This window comes from Glandiceps talaboti, chromosome 10, assembly GCF_964340395.1.
Source record: "Glandiceps talaboti chromosome 10, keGlaTala1.1, whole genome shotgun sequence".
NCBI lineage: Eukaryota > Metazoa > Hemichordata > Enteropneusta > Spengelidae > Glandiceps > Glandiceps talaboti.
Genome location: NC_135558.1, coordinates 20,537,144 through 20,563,939, shown reverse-complemented (window position 1 = coordinate 20,563,939; position 26,796 = coordinate 20,537,144). Strand labels below are relative to the sequence as shown.

The 26,796-nt window shown below is 35.3% G+C and overlaps 1 protein-coding gene across 2 annotated transcripts in view; it reads left to right on the top strand.

The window, feature by feature from the left end:
* The window catches only part of LOC144441444 (sodium- and chloride-dependent glycine transporter 1-like), a 38,029-nt gene that overhangs the window by 4,998 nt on the left and 6,235 nt on the right, over positions 1–26,796 (top strand). For both annotated transcript variants that reach the window (XM_078131019.1, XM_078131018.1), the window contains 8 exons: positions 20,269–20,443; positions 20,989–21,120; positions 21,660–21,993; positions 22,581–22,713; positions 23,473–23,607; positions 24,082–24,185; positions 25,111–25,235; positions 26,121–26,233. In XM_078131019.1, coding sequence (XP_077987145.1) covers positions 20,269–20,443; positions 20,989–21,120; positions 21,660–21,993; positions 22,581–22,713; positions 23,473–23,607; positions 24,082–24,185; positions 25,111–25,235; positions 26,121–26,233 — 1,251 coding nt within the window. The remainder of the gene's footprint in view (positions 1–20,268; positions 20,444–20,988; positions 21,121–21,659; positions 21,994–22,580; positions 22,714–23,472; positions 23,608–24,081; positions 24,186–25,110; positions 25,236–26,120; positions 26,234–26,796) is intronic.

The following is a 26,796-nucleotide window of genomic DNA, read 5'->3' as shown; positions in this document are numbered from 1 at the left end:
CCTTCAACGTTATTTTTTTCAACACATTAACACACCTATTAAAACAGGAGTGTAGCCATTTCTGATCAAAAGTAATTCAATTTTCTTGAAAAGAGTATCAAAATGTACCCTTTCACCAGTGAAACGACGATGTTTAGCGGTACTGTATTTCGAAATCAGTTTTTTTTACAGTGCGTAACAGCTGACATTGAAGTTGTTCGCTTCAGTACGTTAGAGTTTATCTCATTGGCAAAGCATATGTTTTTTTTACCAATGAGTTAACGGTTTATTTAGCATTTTCTTGTTGTTCATTGTAATATCACAGTGTACACTCACCTTAGTAGTAACTGAAGCTACCAGTTTAATTATGGGCGCGGTCACTCACCTGGTTATTATGTAACCCTTACCACAGAACATATAGGCTCTCGAGTGGCATAGACTTACAAAAACAGTTGTGCCGCCAAGGAGTGATTGCATTGATTAATTATGCATGGCGATCTTCAGATTGTTTGTGGGAGAAACAACATAACCAGTTAACACCACACTTTATGTGCAGACCTATTTGTATCAGAAGCTTTATTTTAACAGACTTTGACCAAAAGTATGACATATCCACTTTTAATATACTAGTAGTCAGTTTGTCACCTCCTAAATTATGACATTATCCGCTTTTAATATAGTTAGTTTGTCCCCTCCCAAATTTTAACTGATGAGCTTACGTGTGAGTCACTCAAATTATTGAAGAGTGAGATTGTAAATTCATTTTAATGTATTAAAACTGTCCACTTGTATTTCTAGTAAAGAATAACATGTCCCAACTTAGTTCGGTCTTTACCATACATTGGGTAAATCTCCCATGATTTATTGTTTGTTTTATACTTGTAAACTGTAATTCAATTGTAATAGAACAAAATGAAACATTTATTACAACAATAATTACACAAAGGATACAGAAGTGATCAATTATTTTGACATAATTTTTGCAATGGTACACATCTTTTAAAAAACATCAACCTCAATTGTAATGCATATACAAATGATAGCAATCTCTTGGGCTTTACCCTCTCACTTTCCATGCCCCTCCTCTGTTCTAGAGCTTTCTCTCTCTCCCTTCTCCCCCCCCTATACTCTCTCTCTCTCTCTCTCTCTCTCTCTCTCTCTCTCTCTCTCTCTCTCTCTCTCTCTCTCTCTCTCTCTCTCTCTCTCTCCCCCAGCCTGGCTGTCTCAAACCTCTGTCTGTCTGTCTGTCTGTCTGTCTGTCTGTATCACACACACACAGCTGTGTAGACTTCATGATCAGTCCAAGGTAATTGTAATCCTTGAGGTAGCCATACATAGAACAGTTTATTGATTAATCAATGTACAGTTATTTCAGTAGCTGGCTTAATGGCTAAATACAGTGGCCACAAGGTGAAACCATAATAAATAAATAACACTGGGGTGGAGTTAATGATTAACTTTCTGAGGACACTGTTCAAAATATTATTACCTTTATCTCGCATTCAATCTTGTCTGATTATCAGTGAGATAAGAAACAGGCACTTTCAGACTGGGGTTAAAGGTCACGATACTGTATTATCATAAATCTAGCTTTACAAACAACAGATAAATTAAAGTGAACACCTGAGGTGGGGAATGTACCATTACTTTCATAAACTGTCCGACAATTATTGATATATCATCAACCTCCATACCTTGCTCACACAATGCTGAGGTCATTCTTTGAAGAGGTGTACGTGAAGCTCCTTACTGAGTTTATTTCCCATAATCCCTTGCCTCAGTGTATAATATACTAGCAGACATCTTCTAAAATAGACAAACTATTGATTTGAAAAACAAGGTTCTAGCAATTTTAGGTTGAATGGCTAATTAAAAGAGTTGTATTGTTGATTTTGTATTAATTAGTATCATTTGATTAAGCCAATAGTAAGTACAGCAGTTATGGAACAATTCAGGTATTGTTGTCCTAGCATTGGGTGAGGTTGGTTGGTCAGCCAACGGTTAAAGGTGAGGCTGCTGATACGTTTTACGCTAACACCATTAAGGACTGGAATAATCTACCAGCATCAATAAAACAGATATCGCAAAGAAACGCCTCCTTAAAAAAGCAGTCAAATCATATCTGTCCAGTACACTAAGGGATACTGAAAACGGAGTTTATTCGTCATTAGTTAGTTTGCCTTAATTCTTTTCTATTCCATATAGTTAAGCACTTTTGGTAATCCTGCCACTTTCTTGAATCAGTGTATGGACCCCACTGGAAATAAATCTTTGACTTTACGGGTTATCCAAGTAATTCAACAATTTGTACCAGTTTTTACTTGTATATCTGTACTGTCGATGTTGTTGTTTTACTGAAATGAACCATAGACCCTGTAGAGTCTATGAATAAACTAAACGAGCAGGCAGAATAAATTGAGACTAAATTCTGACTTTGTCACTCTCTTCAATCAGAATCAAGTCCCAGCTTACTCTGTGTGCAAACAGGATTATTCAGTTATATCAACTACTCTTTCCCATTTTTGGTAATCAAGTGAAAAGGAAAAGGAAATTTGGATGGCTATATATAGAGACACAGACATCTAAATTACAAGTGAAATGTCTGAAACAATATAGAAATCCTGGCTTGTTGCCTAATTGATAAGTACATTTATATAGTATATATCGTCATACTATGTATGTTTGACGTATGTAGTTAAAACCATGTGATGTGTGACCAGATAGGAATACAAATGAATGCAGCAGTGATTGTTTCCTGTCGATAGTTTTACATACCAACTCATAGTCCCATGACACGAATAAGGTTTATGTCTACATACTAAAAATGTTGCAGTAGTATAATAGTATTTACAGAAATATGGCCTAGAATTTTACTGTCACTTTTCCTCTACCATGCCTGGCTTTTTTTTACCAGTGGTCATTTAGTTTAATTAATGAAGCATCGACCAGAAATCAGTGCAAATTGTTATTGGGTTTCACAGTATTCCTGCTGTTAGATGATGTCAGTTGTGTCACCCTGTGATTAGAACCAAGTAGGGAAGGTTGGGCCATATGATGTAAACTTTGCAATATTGAATCATTATGGCGGGAAAAATCATACTCTAATTGTAGGTTTGACTAAATGGATGTTAGTGAAATGCCAGGTGTGGTAGGGTGAAAAGTAAGACGAGCAGACGCCCTACAGTGTGACTGGATTCTAGACAGCTTACTCCTATCTATAAGTTGTGATTGTGATTTATTTCGTCCCAATTTCAAGTCCTCCCACCTTTAAATCTTCCCACTCTGTCAAAATCACGTACTCAAGTAATGTACTGATCTTTGCAGTATGATTGGTGTGCATGTATTTTCAGTTATAAAAGCTGTTACGATACTAAGATGTAAACAAAACACTGTACATCTAATATACTGACTTTTCAGTTTGGTTTAATATCCCACCCTTGTTTTGGTAGGAAAAGCAGACCTTTATTGTTACAGATACTGAAAAATATAACAAATAATCAGCCCAGAAATCTGATGCACTGAAATTGGGGTGAGTTGAAATTAAGGTGACTTGACATTGGGGTGAGTTGAATGGGGTGAGATGACACTGGGACGAGTTGAAATGACCCATGACTCTATACAGTCCCTCCCTTAGTTTGTACTTAATGATACAATGACACTGACCACATCCAGTTTTTTGTTGGTTATTTTTTGAATAAACGTACACTCTCCTGGGTATAGGAAAGGTTGCCAAGAAATTCTTAACCTTGCCAACATTATACATACTCTATTGTGCCCACCTAATAAATTAGCATGACAGTACGTAAAGGAATTCAAAATCCTTTTAAAGGCATTTCCTGCCATATCAGGTGTTGTTCTTGGGGCGTGTCCCTCAACACACTAGACTAGAGATAACTACAATGGACTTGATGCATTTGAACATGGATGTATTAGCAAACAATTTGAGTAAGAACGTTTTGTATAAGAAACACTTGAAATCTGGTCAAATTGGCATTTAATAGTCCATACGCTGATTTTTGTGGGTAACATACCTGTTGGTAGACATTACCTAGTTTAGCACCCTTAATAAAAGCAGTGTGCCCTTATTTAAAATATATGGATGCAGTTAAGTTGTTAGACTATCTGTGAAGGACACATAGAAAAAGTTAACCTAAGAACCAATAGCCAGCAATGAAACACGTCTGCTAAGCATATTGAGGCAATATATACATTATGGTGTTTGTCAACAGCAAAGACTGTCTAATGATTATAACACATATCTCACAATGATTCTCCCTCAGAGAAAGCTGACACAAACAACTGCTGACCTGCTGGAAATAGCTATGGCATGCTCTGGTTGTTTTGATGACAGCCAGAATACATTAGATACACACCATTTAACAATTCACTTCTTTTCTATGTGATGTACATTAAAATTTTGTTATCTAAGTTGACAGCCAACATCTCCGTTCCAATTTCCTGCTTTTTTGTGTCTGAGTCTAGAGAGCAAACTTGAAATACCCATGTGCTATAAGATCAACTTGTTTAATCTACAGAGATCATTTCTAATCTCTATGCTGTTGACATAACTGGTGGTGTGTTGTTTTTCAAATTTAGGATAACAAGTACTTATCAGTGTTAATTTAGTTGTTGTTTGAAGTGTAAGATAGGAGTTTTGATAAAGATCAAAGTGTCAGTGTACATGGTACAATGTTTTGACACAAGTCAGGAAAACTTGTCTGACAAATACCGATAATTTTATATTATTGACAGAAATAAATATAGTTAGAATTATATCAAATTGAGTAAAGAAATGTGATAGATATGAGCCAGTATGTATGTAAATATGTGATATATAATTTAATATTTTGAAGGCATATGCTTTATTTCCAATGGGTTTTTAGTATGGGGGTGGGGGGTGTCTGCTTTATAGAATAGTGGGTTCAAGATCTGGTATAAATTAATTAACATAACCATATCATTTTTGCTTTAACTATATCTCTTATAGGAGATACTGTGATAACAATTTTTTTACCATTTTTCTATTTGAATTAAAAAAATGACTGAAATACTTATATAATATTTGTATTCTTTCTTGAGAGTCAAATTTATAAGCAATTTAGGAAAAAACTCACTTTATTAAAAATAATCTGAATACAAATTTTGAGAGTAAAGTTGGGAAAAATATTTGCCGGGCAAATGTGGTATGATCTAGATCATGAAGGTATGTATTTGTTGATGTATCTCTTCAGTTTGAAGACCAACGTGCACACCTTGTTTGTGTAACAAAGTTATTGATCTGGTGAGGCCTTGAAAAGCTGTAAAATGTAGTTTGCATGCATTTTATTGTCCACTTGGGATGTTACATACACTTAGAAATTCCATTCCTACAGAATTTCAATTGTTATAATTCTTCTGTGTAAGTACGACTTCCCGCTATGAATTAAAGTTATATGCTGCAACAAAATTCACAAATATTCCATTCAAATTGTCTATATATGTCTGTATTGTATGCAAATGAAGTTGTAGAGGTATTCAACAGTCTGAAAATGCTGACTCAGTTTGTCTGTCTATTACCTTTGTGTAGACTGTGAACTGTAATGGTAATGTGTTGGACATGTTGGTTTGCTGCAGGCACTGTGCTGCAGGCTGTCTAGTCTAAGCTGGTAGTCTAAGAGTACTTTTATTCATTAGCTGTTAATGGAAATAAGGATGGAGCCTGAAAGGTTGCCCTTTAACTTTTCAGTGTATAACAATTTTTGATAAGGTGGGGAAACAATGAAAAGCTGCAATTTTTGGTTGATTTCCTATAATTTAGTAGTCTAGTTCCTTTACAGTATCATTACAATTTACACCTCGACTCACAGTTTAGTTAGAAACCATGCTGGCATCCAGAGTAATAATTTGGGAGAAACGCCTGACAACTATGTAGTTGAGTTTATACCATAGACCCTCAACCAGGGAGGGTCTATATTTTTATACCTATAAAATGATATGCCATAGACCCCCATGTTGGTGGAGGGTCTATGGATATACTCCAGACAAATGCTCAGAAGTTTTGCATTAAAGTTCATCCAAAAACCGGTCAGTATTGTTGGTCAATTACAAAATGGCAGTATACATATGTTTCTTGCTACCTGACCTGCTCAGGAAAGGATTGGACCACATATATGCATCCTATGTTGCCAGCCTTAAATGACAAGCTTTTGTCGAAATACCTTTTGTGAAAGAGAAATTGTTATGCAATCAACCATGCATGCACATGTATAAGAAGTATGCTGAAGAAATTAACATGCATTGTTCAACTAGTGTAAAAACAATCCACTGTAAAAAAAACACCGCCGAAAGAAAAGAACGTCTGTGTAATCCTGGTATGGTACGATATTTAAATGAGATAAGAGAACAAAAGATGGAGAGTTTCTATTCATACATTATAACCCCACCCACCCAGCCTGTGGGACCATGTTATACTAAGTGTTTCCACATCAGCTGATTCTGTACCTGTTTGTTATCATTCAACTGTGTCTGACAGTTCAAAAGAAATTCTTATTCATGGTTACAACATCTGATTTGAAACTGAATCATGCATTGGCAAGATATTGTATGTAAAAATGGGTTGTATAGGAAGATGGTTGTGTAATTTATAGACTAACTGATGCTCCACACATGACTTGGTGATCAAGGTCTAAGATAGACCCTTATCATGTAGGGTCAGAGATTCTTTTAAAACCACTCTAAAACTTGGTGAAACATGTTAAAACAAAACATCCATGATTCAAAAAAAGTAATTTTAAAAGTGATGCATGTATTTAGAGGCTGTTAAGTGAAAATAAGACCTGAAAAGTAGATTGTATAGCTTAATTCCCTGGTGATGTTTGCTACATTGAAAGTGAACAAATCATGAGAACTGACCTTCGTGTAAGTGGTGTCCCTTCTCTGCTGTAAATTTAGAGCTATGGTTGAACACCTTCTACCCACACAATAGAAAATAATGCCCATTCTAGACTAAGTAATAAATTTCTTTCCATTTACAGCCTACAATTTAGGCCTCTGCCAGCCAGGTCACATAAGTACAAATAACGTACAGCCCATGGAAAGACTTGCATATCTAGAAATGGATGTGATACCAGACTAGACCTCTCCTGATTTCTTTGAAAATGATGTTAAAAAAAGCCCAATATTTGAATCGTTAGTTATCTTATTAGTGTTATTATATCAAGGGAGTCATAAAGATTAAATAGGATTCTTCCTTTGTCCAGGATCAACTTTTTCCAGATTTCTGCCAGACAACTATTTTTCACCTCTAAATTTGAATCCTAATCAATCTGATTAAAATCCAATGTAGTCATGATTTCTTTTTGGCACCAGTTTTATGTTTACTGTCATTTGTTCTTTTGTGAACACTTGTTACATATATCTGACATAATGCCATAGGTTTTCGCAGGCCACACGAGAGCTCTGAGTAAATTCACTCACGAATGAGAACACGTAATACTAATGCACCGAAACGTACGAGTACAGTACTTCAGAATGCTGTCTTTGAAAAGAGCACGAGCACAGAGTGCAAACAACAATGTTATCATTATTGTTTGGTGGTTCTCTTTCTTTCAATTTTGAATGTTGAATGCTATATATTGTAAGATGGATTCTGATTGGCTACTCATTAGTATGAGATTGGGTTCAGGAAAACCTATGGTATTGTGTCAGATGTATGTAACGAGCACTTACAAAAGAACAAGCGACAGTAAACGTAACAGCCCCAAAAAATTGTGCCATGTACACTACATCGGATTTTAATCAGATTGACTCAAACATAGTCATTTGACTGATAGTTACTTTCACAATATTGAATAATTGACTATTAGTCATTATATCAGGCAATCTCCCACATTCAACAGGTTGTTGTAAAGAATGTAATGTTTGCATCATAGGTTGTCAGTTTGTCATCAGTTTGTCACTTCTAGTTCTTAACCCTATAGTTGGATTGATATACTGTGTGCACAATGACTTAATACACAGGACACTGTTGGAGACAACAAGTGTGAAAGTGTTGAAACAAGTCAGCTAGTGGAAATCCTTGATTAAATCTCAAACAGAAGGATTGACTTTTAATTTATAACCTGATCACTTGACTTGCACTATAGTCCCCTGAGATGTCTGTGTGTTTTATGTATGTGTGTGTATGTGTATGTATGTATGTATGTATGTGTGTGTGTGTGTGTGTGTGCCTGGGTTACATGTGTGTGTGTGTGTGCGTGCGTGCGTGCGTGTGTGTGTGCGCGTATGCACGTATGTATGTATGAATGTATGTATTTATTTATGTATGTGTGTTTGGGATGGGATGGGGGTTGCATTTGACTTCAAACATAGTTGATTCATTTCTCTTGTTAGCACTTTTTTTTTTAAACTTTCATACAGTAGACAATGTTGTTGAAAACTTGAGTAGGGACACCATATGTAGTTGATGGACTCACTGCTAGTATGTAACTGACCCAATGTTACAGACTACCATTATACCTGTATGTATAAATAATACAGAATAAGTTTATTGAGTTTGAGAAGACCCCAAGGTGACATCTGCTTTGGTACATGTAAGCCTGCCAAATGATAGGTAGTGTAGTCCTTGACGATGGAGGGGTACCTTCTCAGATCACTGGTTTAGTCATTGTAAGGTATACAGCAAGTAGCAAAAGAACAGAGAAGCCTTGACCCCATACATACATAATATGGTAACTATGGAATAACAGAAAGCCTGGTATTCTTTTCAATATAGAGAGTGTACATTGTTGAACCCTGTCTTTGACGATGTGATATGTAACAAGGATTACAATTAAATTACATGTATGACAAACAGTTGACAGTGGGGAGCCTGGGAGTTAGAGCTATAGAAAACTGGTCCAAGAACAAAAGAATGATCCCAAGTAATCTCCTTTTGGCTCCATTGACGGCTAGGATATCATTAAATTGATGCAAGAACTGGGCATGAATCCCTGGCCTTTAACCCATTCACATTAATTCCATATTGTAGTTTACAAACAGTTTAGACAGTCGTAAACAGGCCTTGTCAGTTAATGTACACTGTATAAATTGAGTGAGCTCTCAATAAGCAACAGATAAGATTCAAGATTATCTTGTTGACTTTTTCGAATAGTCTGCAACAAATTGTACATTTTGAATGAAAATAATAATTGCCACAATAAGTATTAAGTGTATGAAGTCAATATACATACATTCCTTTTTAAATATTCAGGATAAACTCACTCCAGAATTGTTAATGGCGCAGCTCTTAAATTTCTCCATTGAACTAAAATGAGCCTCGGATGCACTCATCCAAAGAATTTAGGCGCGAATATTCAGCAGTAACATGTACAGGATATTAGATTTTATTTATTGGTGTACCTTGACCTGCTACCCAGATTGTTTAAGAACCAGAGCGTGTAGACACCAGAGTGTTCCTGACTGACAAGAAGTCATCCGTGTAGGCGTCTTTTAAGTTCAAAAGAAACATGTCAGGCATATACCTGAATAAAGGTGCAAGTATGAAATGTGATGATTTTGTGTAGAAGGATCGAGTCACCAAGGTGGAACTATGTCAAAGCTATTTGTAAAGAAAGGGTAATAGATACCTGTAGTTGAAAATGTCATTATCATTATATACATACATTAAGAGGTATGGTTCCACACTTTTCCCAGACTATTAGGTAAATTTGAAGTGATCTGGACCCTGGTAATGCAGACAATTCAGTAGTCATCCATGTACATTATAATTATTTAAAGTTTTACAAATTAATTACCACCAACAAATAATTGGTGTACTTATGAAAATGACATGTACACGACAGATCCTCCAACTTATCATATATGTGCTGCTTGGTTAAATTTAATTCATTTGTTGTATATTTCAACCCTGTAAGGATTGACTCAGTTTCTAGTGATTTCAACCCTGTAAGGATTGACTCAGTTTCTAGTGATTTCAACCCTGTAAGGATTGACTCAGTTTCTAGTGATTTCAACCCTGTAAGGATTGACTCAGTTTCTAGTGATTTCAACCCTGTAAGGATTGACTCAGTTTCTAGTGATTTCAACCCTGTAAGGATTGACTCAGTTTCTAGTGATTTCAACCCTGTAAGGATTGACTCAGTTTCTAGTGATTTCAACCCTGTAAGGATTGACTCAGTTTCTAGTGATTTCAACCCTGTAAGGATTGACTCAGTTTCTAGTGATTTCAACCCTGTAAGGATTGACTCAGTTTCTAGTGATTTCAACCCTGTAAGGATTGACTCAGTTTCTAGTGATTTCAACCCTGTAAGGATTGACTCAGTTTCTAGTGATTTCAACCCTGTAAGGATTGACTCAGTTTCTAGTGATTTCAACCCTGTAAGGATTGACTCAGTTTCTAGTGATTTCAACCCTGTAAGGATTGACTCAGTTTCTAGTGATTTCAACCCTGTAAGGATTGACTCAGTTTCTAGTGATTTCAACCCTGTAAGGATTGACTCAGTTTCTAGTGATTTCAACCCTGTAAGGGTTGACTCAGTTTCTAGTGATTTCAACCCTGTAAGGGTTGACTCAGTTTCTAGTGATTTCAACCCTGTAAGGATTGACTCAGTTTCTAGTGATTTCAACCCTGTAAGGATTGACTCTAGTGATAAAGTCTGCATAAAACAAGGACACCCTCAAAATAGTGAGTCAGTCTTTACAGAGTTAATGTGATTTGAATAAGAAATACAATTTCTACTGATGAGTCCAGATCCTTCCAAACATCAAATTTATTACCTTTTGATACACTATAAGCTATCAGCTATGTATATTAAAAAAGGTGAATGTCTAATGTAAATAAAATTTAAAATAATGTCAATTATATAAAATGAAATCCATGCCAATCGATCTCTCTCTTTCAGAGGTATTTGTTTGCACATAAAAAAATACAAGTTTAGAAAAACAGGATTGAATTTATATACTTATTTGTGAAATTTTATTGTGAAATTGTAGGTATGTATTGCACTGACAACAATATTACTATCTTGTAATATAAATCATTAAATTGTTTCTGGTCAGGACATTTTGTCTAAAGTGTTGTGATGACATGAATTTCTTTTTTCTTGGGGGGGGGGGTATTCTCAACAAAAATGTCACTCAATCTACTATTTATGGCAGTACTTTGGAGTAAGTGTGTGTGAGGGGCAGATGTTCATTTGCTTGTTCATGATTGGCTCTGCAGTTGTCTTCACTAAAGTCACAGGGAGGGTTATTTTTGTGTTTGCCCACAGATGTGCAGACCGCATAGGAAAAAATAAAAAAACAACGTGAGAGTATTTCAGTAATGCGTGCACTGACCAGAAATACTTTTTTGGCCTAACATTGGCTGATTAATAATACATGTAACCAGGCTGTATTCTAAATTAGTACACCATACATACATACATACAGGCCATTGATGTAACCATGTCAAGGACGTTATCTAACATTGGCTTAAAATAAATTGACCCCAAGCTGTCATACTACACTTTCAGTTAGGTATACAGCTGTTTGTATACCAGTATTACAAACTAGTATGGACAAAGTGAGACTTAGATTCCATTTATCTGGATAATATATAGTAAAGGCTTAATATTCTCTGTTTATTATTGGATTGGTTGATGTGTTAAGTTTGTAACAGTTACTGTATTGCATTTCAGTGAAAGTGATCACAGTCAGGGTTATAATCGATGAGAACAACAAAGTGTTATTTCAATTTGAGAACACTACTAGAGATTACTAAATAATATAGCATAACCTTTCAGTTAGCAGATATGAGGAGTGTCATTGATCCCTGTATGTGACCTCAGTAGGGATTGTGTGGTTAGGTGGTTGTTAGGGTTAAAACTGCATAGCAACCACCTGTTGATTCAACCACTGACCCCGAATGATCCTAAAATGACAGATAACAGAATGTCTCGATTACACTATGCCAAACATTTCAAGGCTTTTGACTTGTGCTATATTATCTGTTGTATTGAGTTGAATGTTCAATTGTGGTTGTCTAGAATCATCCCTTTTCACAACACTGTCACTTTTTACAAGGTTGTCTGTGGGATGTTTTGGGCTATTATCAATGTTAACAGCTTGTGCATATAACTAAGTACTGTATACATGTACTGACTATAATTCCAATTGTCCTTCTAAATGTGAAATTCCTGACAGTATCCAAGGTTTGATAACAGACCAGTACTTCTAACAAAACCAATCGATGACTAGTACTATGTGTTTCACATACTTTAAAATAAACCCTATGTGCCATTTTGTGTATCACCAGCTATTGGAAATTCCTTATCAAACTGTAATTTCAAATGGTACACATCATGACTCTCCTGATATTTAGATGAGCACTTCATTATGTGCAGTTTGATGACCGAAATACTGAAATGTGATGCACACAACTAATGTATCTAAATGTTGTAAAGTTCTATTATCTTCTTTCAATCGGGGGTGGGGTGGGGGTGGGGGTATCTTTACACTGAAAACTACAAGTTGGGAAATGGTTTAAGCAATTTACATTTGATATTTCTATCATAATTAAGGTAACATTATAGCATATTCTAGTCACACAGTGAATGGGGAAAAAAAGGTTATCAAGAGTAAAAATATAGAAACTATTCATTGACAATTATTTACACAAATGTGTATATTGAATTCTTCCAAAGTCTACATTTAAATATCTGATAAAATCAATTAGACTGCAGAGGAGGAGATTTAGCTAATATGGAAGATAAATAAGTTTCTGGTAAAAGATTTTGTATATTTTTAATTAGTAAAAATTAATCATAATTTGAAAATGTCAACCTAACAGCTCTGTATATGTACTACTACTAGGGCTTGGAAAGAAAACACAAAATTGTAAATTAACAGTGAAGATTAAGATTTAAATTCACATCTTAGCTGTTCAGCAGAGTTAATAGTAAAAGTTGGTCCAAGGACTGATCTTAAATATGGCTCCACTGATAACATAACACTAAACAATGAATTGAATCCCTAGCCTTATGAGAAAGAACAAAAATAATACAGTTATGAACTATGTCTACACAATAGTCTACACAATAATCGGCGAATTTTAAAGAAAAATAGATAGAGACAGACACAATGATTGCCCTTCCAAACATTGTACATCTGTATATGATGTAATATGCAAATTGAGAGGTCAACTGAAATTGTGTCATGTCAGCCCACCCATTAGGGAGGGAATTCCAATTTGAATTCAGGCCATAAATGAACACAATAGGTCCTGCTTCTTTTGTTAGCTTGTTTTCTAAGTATGGTGTTGTAATGAATATTCATCAACAATAAATCTGCATCAATTTACAACATGCTTCATTATCATGGTAAACAAGTGAAATTGATCAGTTTTCAAAGTCAATTACATTTACTGATATGAAGATCATTTGCATTAACTGGGAGTCACAAAATGTACAGGATACTTAAGATACATATACATTAGGGCTGGCTAATTTCCAAAATTTTGTCATCAAATACTACTACATTTCTAACAGTCGATTCTTGTAAATGCATTCATGGTCATATTAGATTTCTGGGTATTTCCCTAGCCTGTCTATGTTGCTGATCTGTGCTATGTTTTCCTTCATATTAGGTTGATGAGCAATCGCAGTTACAGGTCAGTGATTTAGACAGGCTTAGATTTCCAAAGCTTATACATTCATGTATGGAGTACGTGCACATGGTTGAATGATTAGAGTGGCCAGCTTGGAATCTGCAGGTTGCCCTGTTGTTGGTGTCTTTTTCTGAATGGCTAAAGGCTTTGGCCAAGATTTGAACCACAACTGTGCCTCGGTCATCCCAGCTGTATAATTGGGGACGTGGTAGGATAGAGGTTGCAATGTGAATGCTTTAATCCTATGCACTTATAAAGGTTGCAATGGATTGTATGCTCCCAGGGAGTTAAGGAAGTAAAGGGACGTTGTGCCACAATAGGTCCATGCCAGGAGTGGTAATTGTAAAATACTTTGAACAAAGAGTGGGAATTGAGTACGATATAAAAAACAACATTATAATTTATTATTATTATTATTATATGAAAGCATTAACCAATTTCACAATTCAACAATGTATAGTGCATCCTTGCTAAAAATATTTTCGACAGACTTTTTCACTCATGTGAGTAGTATTCTAGCTACAGGAAAAAAATTGTGGTGTTAAATTCCATGAGTACCCAGGTAATGACCATGTTAAATCAATTTCACGGTTTCCCAATTTTGTGTTTTCTATATGTCATCCAATTACAATTTACCCCAGCAAAGCATTCCAAAGTTTGTTTTAAATCTTAACCAAATTGAAGACATTTTTTTGAAAACGTTTGTAGATAAATTGAAATTTCTCCGATACATGCGCATGATTGTATTTGAGGTATTATTGTTATGATACTTAGCTCTTTGATGGGTATGGAACGAATAAACAATCTCACCAGGGGGTAACTTAAAACATAACATTACTATTGGTTCACCTTCAGTGATTTTTCAAATTTATTCATATATTCCTTAAAACGGGTTACAACCTGTGTGAGAAAGTAAGAAATGTTCACTATTTAGTGAAACATTCAGTGAATATTGTCTAACCTGGATATTGAAAGTTTATCAAAAAAGTGATACAATTATCTCGATTTTACCATTTTGAAATGAGTGTTAGTAATTTTTTAGAAGTCAGGGAAAACTTGAACCATGACACAAATAGTTTGTGGGCTAAACCTTTCCAAAGTACATTGGGGACAATTTTTATTGTTTAACAGCTAGGTTATGTCTGTGATAGTTTTCATAAGGTGTTTAGTTTTGACTGTCTATACTCATTTTAATATTACTCATTGTAAACATATTGCTGTGTTTATAGTTTTGACTGTCTAGTATACTCATTGTAATATCACTCATTGTAAACATATTGCTGTGTTTATAGTTTTGACTGTCTAGTATACTCATTGTAATAATATCACTCATTGTAAACATATTGCTGTGTTTATAGTTTTGACTGTCATTTCCTAGCTAATGAACCATTAATAGAATATATAATAAAAATAACAAACATTCAATTCCTTGGTTGAGTCACCGTAACTTGCACTTCACATGCATTACTATTGGTGTGCGTGAGAATTAAAGTCAACCTTCTATTTTGACCTTCTAGCATGATATACAATACTATTGCAGGTACTGAGAATTCAAAGTCCTAAAGTTGGCCTCCCAACATAAAATAAATTACCCTGTAATGAAGTAGAGAGACCAGGTATTGTCAACAATTGTGCATTGTGTGCAACTGGCACTTAAAACTTGTAACCAATACCACAATGTGTCGACCCCCCTTCCCGTTATCTATAATTTATCTTAGCAGCATCTGTAGTGAAACTCACAATTCTTTGTGGTCAGAGAGTGTAACATAAAAGAGAAAAACTTGACTTCAACAGATCGTAAATGTCATTTACTTTTGAATTTTATGAGATTTATGAGAACAACTACTTGTACATGTAATGTATAGGGTCCTAAAAATCTGCTAGTCCTGTGAAACCATTAAATCATCATTTGTAAAATACTTTCCTGGGCGGTGAATTCAAGTCAGTTGAACCTTTTCAAAAAGTTAATGTACCAAGTCAGTTTTGTGTGAATGTCATTGAAGTCACTGAACCGTATCATACCCAATCTGAGTGAGTGATCTGAAATGTGACCTATATGTATGTGCACGCGCTGACCACAAACAATTCTTTTTTTTTGTCCTTTATAATCAAATGCCCCTGATATGATTGACTTAGGGTTTATAGCACAAAGTTGAGATGAAACTGTAAATATTTCTTTCAAAATATAAAATTGTACTTTTAAGATATTGTTCATTTAGAAGACATTGGTAAAATAACTGACTTGCAAACCTGCCATCTTGAGTGATGCATTATGGGACAATGATGGACCTTCAGTAGTTGTAATTTTGTAGACAATCAGTGTTGGTAATTTATAGTGACAACAATAAACAGAAAAGATCTATACATATCCAAAAATCTAGTATTATTGACATTGACAATTTATGAGTGGTCCATATCCAATGTATTATGGAATTTTAAGTAATCAATGGATGTTCATTGATTGCACTGTGTACAGAAAGTTGGCAGATATCCAGTATGTGAAGTTGTGACCCCAGTTAAACCATGTAATATAAAGTTATAGCCTCCCCCCAACTGGTACAATAAGTTGATTTTAGGACAACCACCATACAATTATAACAGTACTTGCAAATTATAGTAGAAAACTGTCCTCCTATCTTGAACTCTAATGGCCTGGTTTATACCAAAATATGTGTTGATTCAGTTTTATTTTCTGCAGATTATTTATTTAAAAAGCATCTTGTACATTTTGAAAAAGATCTGAATTTGATTAAACTCCTGTTTCTGAACAAGAAGTCAACAAGTGTAATCATGGCAACATCAGTGGCATTTTATTTATTAGGGTGAGGTTTTTTTTTTTTTTGTTTCTCATCTCCAATGGAATAGTCAGGCGGGTCGGGCGGGCGAAATAAAAAAAAAAGGGGGGCAAGAAAAAAAAATGTATTTTTTCAGTTCTATTCTCTGTCCTTTCTGTCCTGTTAGTCTCTATACAACTTCATTTCTCTTCTCTTTATTGATTTCCTTGTTACAAGTCTCTTTCCTTCATTTTAGCAAGGTTGACAAGTCTGTAGAACAACTTTGTAAGTAGATGATTAAATACTTATCATCCTGATGGGTGTATCTGTAGCCATGAACTATTGTGTGATTTTATCAGGAGTACTAATACATTCGTCCTATTAATCAAAGTGGCATTGCCATCGCTAACAATGTTTTCAAGTTATCCAATTTGAACTTTAGTGTGTAACTTTTTGAAACACGTACGTGATTGTCACTGATCAGTGTGCTAGATGAATTTTCATTTATATAAACCATTACTTCTATGAAACATTTTTCTTCAGTGTGAACTTGTCAAAATAATCCACCAGATAACATGTCAAGCATTTCTAGAACTCAGAACCCCTTTGGGATTTACTGTTTAAAAGTAATTAAAAGTAATAATGTAAACATTGGAATGTCTTCAAAGGTCATGCATGTCATGGGTCATGAAACGGCTATGGAGTCGGTCATTTCCCTGATAATACAACTGATTTAAAGCTAAAAACTGGTCAAGAAATTTGGAATGCAGTATGACTTTTACCAATTATAAGCATAATTTTGAAAATGATGGAAATATTCTGAGCTATTATTGCATTGCAGCAAAATGTACCGCGTGACAGTATTAATTTTGAGCCCTGTCCCTCATCAAACCTCAACGGCTTCTGCCATGATGAAAGACACATGCTGCTCTGACGTAACAAAGGGGTTGGGTGGGTGGGTGGGTGGGTGAGAGGGGGGGGGGGGGGTTAGACGGCGGTGTTCTGCCAAGGTTTCCAACAAGTGGGGACACAGGCCCCTTGGTTCCAAAAAGTGGTGTCATTTGACAGGGAGTGGGGTCAATTATTATTGTTTATGAAATATTCATATAAATTATCTTAGACCACTATAGAGATACTGTGGTCTGAGATATTCCATTACGTATAGACCATTACCTAACAACATAAAAAAATTCCATTCATAATAACAGTTCCCAGTAAGCTATTTTTTGAAAATAGTGTACTACACATTACACCTTAGAAAAAGAAGGCAATTAAGATTATGTAACTTTAAGTTATATATATATATATATATATATATATATATATATATATATATATATATATATGATATATTGTTTAGAAAGATTGGACAGCCAGGTAGTCACAATTTTTAATCTGAATATCAATGAATAGCAGTGCTAAAATTTATAATTCCCTTTTTTCAGACAAGGACAATGACCAACTTCAAAATAAGTCACAGTGAACATATGATTGAATAAAAACTTTGAGAAATCCTAAACTTGTAACCACTTGTTTCATTTTTAAAATTGTTAGTACACTGCTGTGTTTATCATTCCCTCTTCAAATTCATGACATTTTGAAGAAAAAAAATCCCTGACTTTAAAAAGTACCAAATGTGAACGAAAAACTTACAAATAATAGTCAAACAAACTTTAAAATAATTTATTTTTTATTAATTAACCGTTACTGGCTGTGTATCATGATTTGGTCCTGCTATATCAAATGACAGCATAGTTACCTACCGTAAACTTGCAATGATACGGAAAGCTGACATTAGGTGTCCTTGAAACTCAGAACTTGAATCTTTAACTAAAACTATCAACAAAGTCAAAGTTGGGATGCTCTGTAAATATTACATTAATTTTTTTCTGATTTGCACAACAAGTTCGTTCTTCATGTCTGACCGGGCGCACATGCATCGGCCGTCTATAGTGGCCATGCCAGTGATTACGCATTGATTCAGTGCCCAACACGTGTCACTAGCACTGTCAACATCATGCAACACGATCCTCTAACACAGCTTTTTCGGAATCAAAATACACATGTACTCATTTAATTTAACCCATCAACAAATGAAAATCACAACCTGTCCCATAAATTTGGTTCACGAAGGCTTCTGAGCTGTGGCATGGCAGATAGCGATGTTCCGGTAGCAAGTTCAGTGTTTCGCACACGTCAGTGATTAGGTCAGAGGTCACGACAGAGACAGTAGACAAAACATGTGACGAGAGACGTCCATTTCGACGTCTCATCTAATCCCTCTAATGTTTTAATTTGTAGATTAAGTTTATCAAAGTTGATCTTTTTGTGGCATTTTTTATGTTAACAATAGAACTGCGCGTTGTCACTGTATCTTATATGATGTCAACAAAACTTTCCCGTGGGATTCACGTCGAGTCAGAGCCTGGCCGGCCTGGTCCGGCCGTGGACTAAGATAATTTTGATGTCTGCCGTAAAATGAATGCGCCAAAGCGACGCAAGGTGGGAAAATTATTGCTTCATTTGTGGGCCAATGTCGCAAGGTCGTGGCCTCGGCAGAACTGGCCTAAGACGCCATGGGGAACCTTACAATTTTGCTGTGCTCAGGGGTCGGTCGGAAATAAAAAAACTTTTTTTTTTCTAATGTCGGAGCTGCAAATTAGGGTCGGTCGGGAGATGAGAAACAGAAAAATAAAAAGGGCCGCCCTTACATGTAACTACAATGTACTTACATATTGAACAAAATAGTCTAAGAGCATTGTTACAGTACAAGAAAGTGAATTGTCATAAAAGGTGCCACCCTCCATTCAATTTATACTTCATTCATAGGCCTATACTACAGTGCAAGTCTTTTCATGTGTGACATTGTATGACTGCTGAAGTGATGTCCTATTTCTGTTCTATTCTAAAAAAAAAACTTAACAAAGATGAGATTTACTCTGTACACAGGAGGAACATTTCAAAAATGACAGAAATAAAAATAAGAATTGTTCCACAGAAGTGTGCTATCAATGATGGATCTTGTCTTTGTTTTTAAATCTGTTCCTTTTTTTTGACACCATGAGCTTTGTAGATTTGGAACAATGCACATGTTCTCCATTTTATGATCATAGGAAGACTTTGTCATGTACAGCATCTTCAATCAGTCTTCTGCAGAGAGCTGGCTGATAGGCCTGGCGCGGTATATCACATCCTAGTCTTCTGTAGAGAGCTGGTTGATAGGCCTGGCATATCACATCCTAGTCTTCTGTAGAGAGCTGGCTGATAGGCCTGGCATATCACATCCTAGTCTTCTGTAGATAGCTGGCTGATAGGCCTGGCATATCACATCCTAGTCTTCTGTAGAGAGCTGGCTGATAGGCCTGGCATATCACATCCTAGTCTTCTGTAGATAGCTGGCTGATAGGCCTGGTATATCACATCCTAGTCTTCTGCAAAGAGCTGGCTGATAGGCCTGGCATATCACATCCTATATAGTACAGACTAAGCAGGAGTATGAGGGTGGCACTCGGTTCTCAGTCATTTTTGTGTAGTATAATTCATTTCATCTTTTTTTCTGATTCTTTTTCATATTCTGGTCCTTTTTTTATCTTTCCATTTCTTCTAAACGCTATGAATTCACTTCATGTCCTAAACATGTGTTACTTTTAGACAAACATGACAATTAGTTGATCTTAAATTTGTTCAAAGTTTGACTCTGATCTAGCATAATAGGTACTGAGAATTATGACTCTTTGTAGACTCTCTGATAACGATATCCGTGAACGAATTTTGTTCTTCGTTTCTTCTGTTTTCATAACATGAAATGTTAACCTGTAGATACAGGTCCATGACTCTTATCAATTCACATATCCGTTAATATAAGTTTTATACTCATTATCTCTTCCACAGAGTAATGTTGTCCTGGTAGATGCTGGCCCAGCTGATGCTGAATATGAAGGTGATGAAAATAAGGAGCGTGGAAACTGGGGAAGCCAGGTTGATTTCATCTTGAGTTGTGTCGGTTATGCTGTCGGCCTTGGTAACGTCTGGAGGTTCCCCTATCTATGCTACAGAAATGGTGGCGGTAAGAAAACTGTTAATTTAAGTATACTCATCAACTGTTCAAGACCCAATATTTCATAGTTTTTGTTCTTATGTTAATTTATTTATTTATCTATTTATATCGTAATTACATGCTGAAACATGTTTAACGTACTACTTAGTGGTCCTACGCTAGCTGTCATCACCCAACAAATTTACAGTAGTTTGAAATATTTGACATTGTACCAATTTCATCATTTATGATATCAGGACATTAAGTCTGTACCATTGACAATTATAAAATTCAGTTAATAATTTGTACAGAACTCCATAACCTACAAGTCTAAGTGTGGAATACTCAGGGTAATTGCATGAGTGCTTGCAATATTGTTCTGTTATGACCATATTTGGATAGTCACAAGTATAATATGAAATTAGTATCCTGATATGACCATATTTAGACATAGCATATTCCTGGTATGATATGTGGAATGAATGACTTGAAACACTCAGTGAATAAGCTACAAATAGTTAATCACATTTCTGTTAATATTCACAACTAACAAATACATTTTTCTTTTATGACAGGTGCATTTCTCATTCCCTACGTCATCATGTTGGCGTTTGCAGGCTTGCCCATTTTCTTACTTGAACTCAGTTTTGGTCAATATTCAAGTAGCGGTCCAATACGATGCTGGAATGCGATACCTATGATGAGAGGTATGAAAACAAGTCTTAACTTTTATAATTTAAAGTTATAGTAATTAAACACTGATTCTCTGTGTGGATATATTTTTTAGTTAGATTGGATATCATTTGTACTTTGCTGCACTTTTTAGAGATTTTTGTGTATTTAATTCACCAAGCGATTACTACCCTGGAAATGTTAAACTTATAAATGTACAAGAACTTACAGACCCATTTTGGTAAAAAGGATTAAAACATTAGGTTAGAAAAGTTGTCTGACAAAACTATAGAAAAAGTTGGCCAAGAACTAAAAAAGAATAACCCTATGTTAAATCCTCTTGTCTCCATTCATTAATAAGATAATACTAATGAGAGAACTTGGGATTGAAACCCTGGCCTTTAATAAATATCAAGACTTTGTTTTCATGAACGTTTGACAGTTTTCTCACAAAAAGAAAAAACTGAAATTAAATGGTAATCAAGATTAGCGTTTGGATTTGAAAATTTCAAAGATTCATGTTTTAAATACTTTATTTTTTTTAAATAATAAAACTAAAATGATTGTTTTGCAGGTGTTGGCATTGGAATGATGCTGGTGTCTTTCTATGTTGGCATCAGTTATAATTGCATTATTACGTACGCCATCTATTACATGTTTGCCTCACTGACAAAAACTCTGCCATGGATTGGTTGTGGCAATGACTGGAACACTGACCTGTGTAGTGACATTGCCGATAACTGCTTTGCCAGTGGTGGTATCATGAATGACAGTAACGCGTGTGTCCCAATAGCAAATCTTTCTTCGAGCGACCGAGACTATTACAATGTTTCACTCCCCGATGATATCTCTGGCTACAAAGACCCCTTTTCTGGTTTGAGAGTCAGACCTAGTGAGGAGTACTGGTAGTAAGTATATTAAAACACAATATTGTCAAAATAATGGTAGGAAAAGGATGTACAGTAGAAATGGGGTTGGTGTGTATTGTTAGGACAAAAGATGTACAATGATAACAGAATTGGTATGGAATTCACTGATTTGACACCTACAAGTACAACATATTTTATACTAACATAGACAACTTCAAACTCCCCCAAAAAACATTGACACATGTGCCACACACAGTTTGGATGTAGAAGCAGACAAGTCCTTCGTATCAGTTGGAAAGTTAAAAATTCAAGCCATGGAAATCATCAAGTCAGTTGTGTAATCTTTTCATCAGAAGCTGTTTCTACTGAACAGAACATTCTGTGCCAGTCAAACCCGCAATATAAATAGTACCTGGTAGGACAGATGATGCAATGTGAAGGATTGCATAATATGAACTTAAAGAGGCTGGGAGCTAAGATATGCAGCCTAAGGAGTTGAAGAACAAATCAAGTAATACGATGCCATTTAAAGACATTTACTGGGGAAAACACGTTTACAGATCAACTTTGAGTAGTGTCCGAAAGTTCTCATTCAATTTATCACGTGTGCTTTCTGTTTTTTTCAGCCGTCAAGTATTGCAAAGGTCAGCCAATATCACTGAAACTGGTAAAATTGTATGGCAGTTGGCATTATGTCTTCTCTTTGCCTGGATTTTAATCTTTTGTTGTCTGTTCAAGGGAATCAAATCATCTGGCAAGGTATGTTGATTTTACTTCAGCTCCATAAGCTGTTACTCCTGAAAATCTCTTAGGCCAAATAAAAAGAAATTGTGTGTTTCCAATAACCTGACTGATCCTACTTTAATTTAGCCTCCGACCCTAAACATATTTTTCACTTTTTTAAAAACAAAAAGATAAGAAATTGGTGTTAAATGTGTCTTTTGGTTTAATTACCCCCTGTCTTGTTGTTTCATACCAGCTGCAGTAAACTAAGCATGATGTAATTTTGTTTTTATCGTAATTAGTCCACTCATGCACAGCATTCACTTGTCTAGTCCACACATGTGCAGTCATTCAAACCTTAGGAGCTGCAGATTCAACCCACCCACCCGCTTCCACTTGAGAATTCTACATGCATTTCAGTTTACTAGAACTGTATTGGTAGTTTGAGCACTGGCTTGAAATTCTTTGTCTTCTTGACCTCATGCATGTCTGTTTTCTTTCCCCAGCGATGTCTATACATATTTCATCAAACTATCACAGAAGGAGTATTCTGACTGACATTTTGTTTGTTTTTGAGTCGAACCAGTATTTTTCATAGAAACCCAACCTACCTACCCTTTTTCCCGAGGCCAATATGTTATCAGAAACACACAATTACTTTTTTTTCTATTTATTTGCACTTATTTGCTTACATGTAGATGATGTCTTCATTTCGAAATATAGGGTGATCTGCCGTTGTGTTAGATTGTAGTAGTACAATAATTTCAAATAATTGTTTTATATTGTTTTCAATAGGTTGTGTATTTCACAGCTACATTTCCATATGTCGTCCTGCTTATTCTTCTCATTCGTGGTGTTACACTTCCCGGTTACTATGATGGAGTTATATTCTTTATTACACCTAAATGGGAAACACTAGCAGAGCCACAGGTAAGAAATATTGAAGAAAAAGTCCAGTCTGACTTATTTCTGTCTTTAGTACACTAAGTCTTGTATTGATTACTGCTATCAACTTAAAGGAAAAGTCCAGTCAGACTTGTTTCTACCTTTAGTACACTTGTATTGATTACTGCTATCAACTTAAAGGAAAAGTCCAGTCAGACTTATTTCTGCCTTTAGTACACTTGTATTAATTACTGCTAGAAACTTGGATATGATTTTGGTTTTTCAACTTCAAAATCTTGCAAAGAAGCTGAGCATCACTTTGCATGTTTCAGCGAATTTCCTGTAAGGGTTTATGGGAAAACCTGTGTTGATGACCTAGCTCACATTTACCACAACCTCGACAAATGCAAAGAGTCTGAGAAAGGAAAGAAAAGGAAAGAAAATATTTTGCTGCATGTGATATTTGGCAAAATATTCCAAAAAACCTTGACTTTCAACTTTTCCTCTTTATTTCCTTAGGTATGGTTAGATGCTGCAGTTCAGATATTTTACTCTCTCAGTGCATCATGGGGTGGCTTAATTACTTTGTCATCTTATAATAAATTTCATAACAACTGCTACAGGTAAGTTTATACCTAGTCTATATTTCTTGTTTTAAAGGCCAAGGTTTCAGTCCTATGTTCTTACATTAGTGTTATCTTATCAGTGGAGCAATAAAGACATAGAATTATTCTTTTGTTTTGGACAAACTGTATATATAGCTTTGTCAGACAACTGACTTATTCACACGTCAATTTTAATCCTAATCTGAACTGGGTTGATCTTTAATCCTAATCTGAACTGGGTCAATTTTAATCCTAATCTGAACTGGGTTGATCTTTAAACCTAATTTGAACTGGGTTGATTTTAAACCTAATCTGAACTGGGTCGATCTTTAAACCTAATCTGAACTGGGTCGATCTTTAAACCTAATCTGAACTGGGTCGATCTTTAAACCTAATCTGAACTGGGTCAATCTTTAATCCTAATCTGAACTGGGTCAATCTTTAATCCTAATCTGAACTGGGTCAATTTTAATCCTAATCTGAACTGGGTCAATTTTAATCCTAATCTGAACTGGGTCAATTTTAATCCTAATATACTGTAAACATAGATATTTTCACAACTACAAGTAGACACTGCATCACAGGTTGCTGTTCACTTTCTCTGTTTGATATAATATGCAGAAACTGCTACTTTAAGATTAACTTTAATGTTTACATTTTTTTTGCTACATTTTGTCTCAGTGAAATGAACTAAAGTGTGCCATATCATGCAGACATCAAATGCAGACATCAAAACATTGGTGACTGCATGTCTGCATGTTTCCAGTACTATATGCTTTATTTCATTCACAAAATTTAGCAATTAAGTAGTTAGAATGTGCAGTTTGTTACTTGTTTCTGCATGACTGTATCAAATAAACAGGAACTAGAGAAACGCCGTAAATAAAGGCTGTACATATAATTCAGATATGTTCACTAAACGTTTGTCTACTTTCCCCAACAGAGATACGCTTATTGTAGCCAATTTGAACTGCTGTACGTCTGTTTTTGCTGGTTTTGTCATCTTTTCAATTTTGGGATTCATGGCTCATGAGATTGGCAAAGACGTCGGAGAGGTTGTTGACCAAGGTACATACTATTTTTTTTCATTAATACTGTAACTTTTTAATACCACATTGTTGTATTTTACAATGTAAGTAAAATCACCTTAGAAATAAAAAAAAATTTCTATGCTCTGTTCAAACCCTGATGAAAACTGTTTTCAAACACAATGAAAACTGTTTTCAAACTCCGATTAAAACTGTTTTCAAACCTCTCAATGGAAACTGTTGATTGTGCAATTAAAAATGTCTCAGTTGCAGCTAGTGCAGGTTTAAACTGAATGACTCAAGCACACCATAGGCTGCAACTGGAACATTTTTTCATAAATAACATATGTTCCAGTTGCAGCGTATTGTGTGCTTGAGCCATTCAGTGCTACTGAACAGAACACTGCTCTGGAAATCGGCGGTATAGAAATTTGATTGATTGATTGATTGATTGATTGCACCTTTCATTAATGGCAGTGTATAAAATCCTGAGATCCCAAGTTTCTTTATCAGGGTTGGATCCCAACTAAAAATAACTGTTAAAGGGGCATAAGGTGCAACTTTATCGTCTTTGGTCATTTACTTTTGTTTAATATTTAAATACACTTTTGTTATTCCAACTCCTAAAATATGCTCTGACATGTCAAAAAAAATATGTCTCATTAATGTATGATTTAAAAATAACGTGACATAATTTTTTAGTTACTAAAAAATGAGAAAAACTACAGCACTCTGTTTTCAAGCCTTGCTGTGCATATTGGGCCACCACTATAAAATAACTCTCCTTAGATTACATTCTAACTAAGTGTCAATATTCTGCATTTGAAAATGACTTCTGTCGAAACTTGGGGCTCAGTTATGTGGATTGTCACAATCATGTATCACTTGAAGTTTAGATTAAATCATGAAATTATTTATTCTGCAGGTTTTGGTCTTGCCTTCATTGTATACCCTGAAGCAGTAGCTCGTCTACCAGTGTCACCACTCTGGTCTTTCCTGTTCTTCTTTATGTTAATCACACTCGGAATGGACAGTCAGGTCAGTAGCTAATGCCCTTTGACATTTGACCTCTGTGAATCCATTTCTGTGGACAGTACAGGAGACTGATTTGTAGTTTAAGCAGGAGCCTCTGCTGTTTATATACAATGTACACTATAAAATGAATGTTATCTATGAAGCAAACTTGATGATTCTAATAAGAATCTGATGTACTTGTTACTCATTCTTATATGCAACTTAAACTTCCAAAAAAATGATGTTCTAAAGTGGTAGTCACAGTGCTTATTAATCCTGTTTTTCTCTAACTTGTATTTTTTTATGTGTACAAACAAAATAAACCCCCTGGTAGCAAGAGGATTAATAGATATTATAGTACATCATTTTCATACAAGCTTCAATGATTGGCTTAATCGTGTCACATGGTATACACTAATGACCCCCAAGTGATGTCAATTTGCATACAGCAGGAACTATTCATTTTCTAGTTTCCCTAGGGCACTGTTTATGTATCTTGGGAATCCTACCGCTGATGTACTTTGACTTATATCATGGAAAGATATGGAAAGAATACGTACCAAAGAATGTGATGTGTTAGGGGCAAG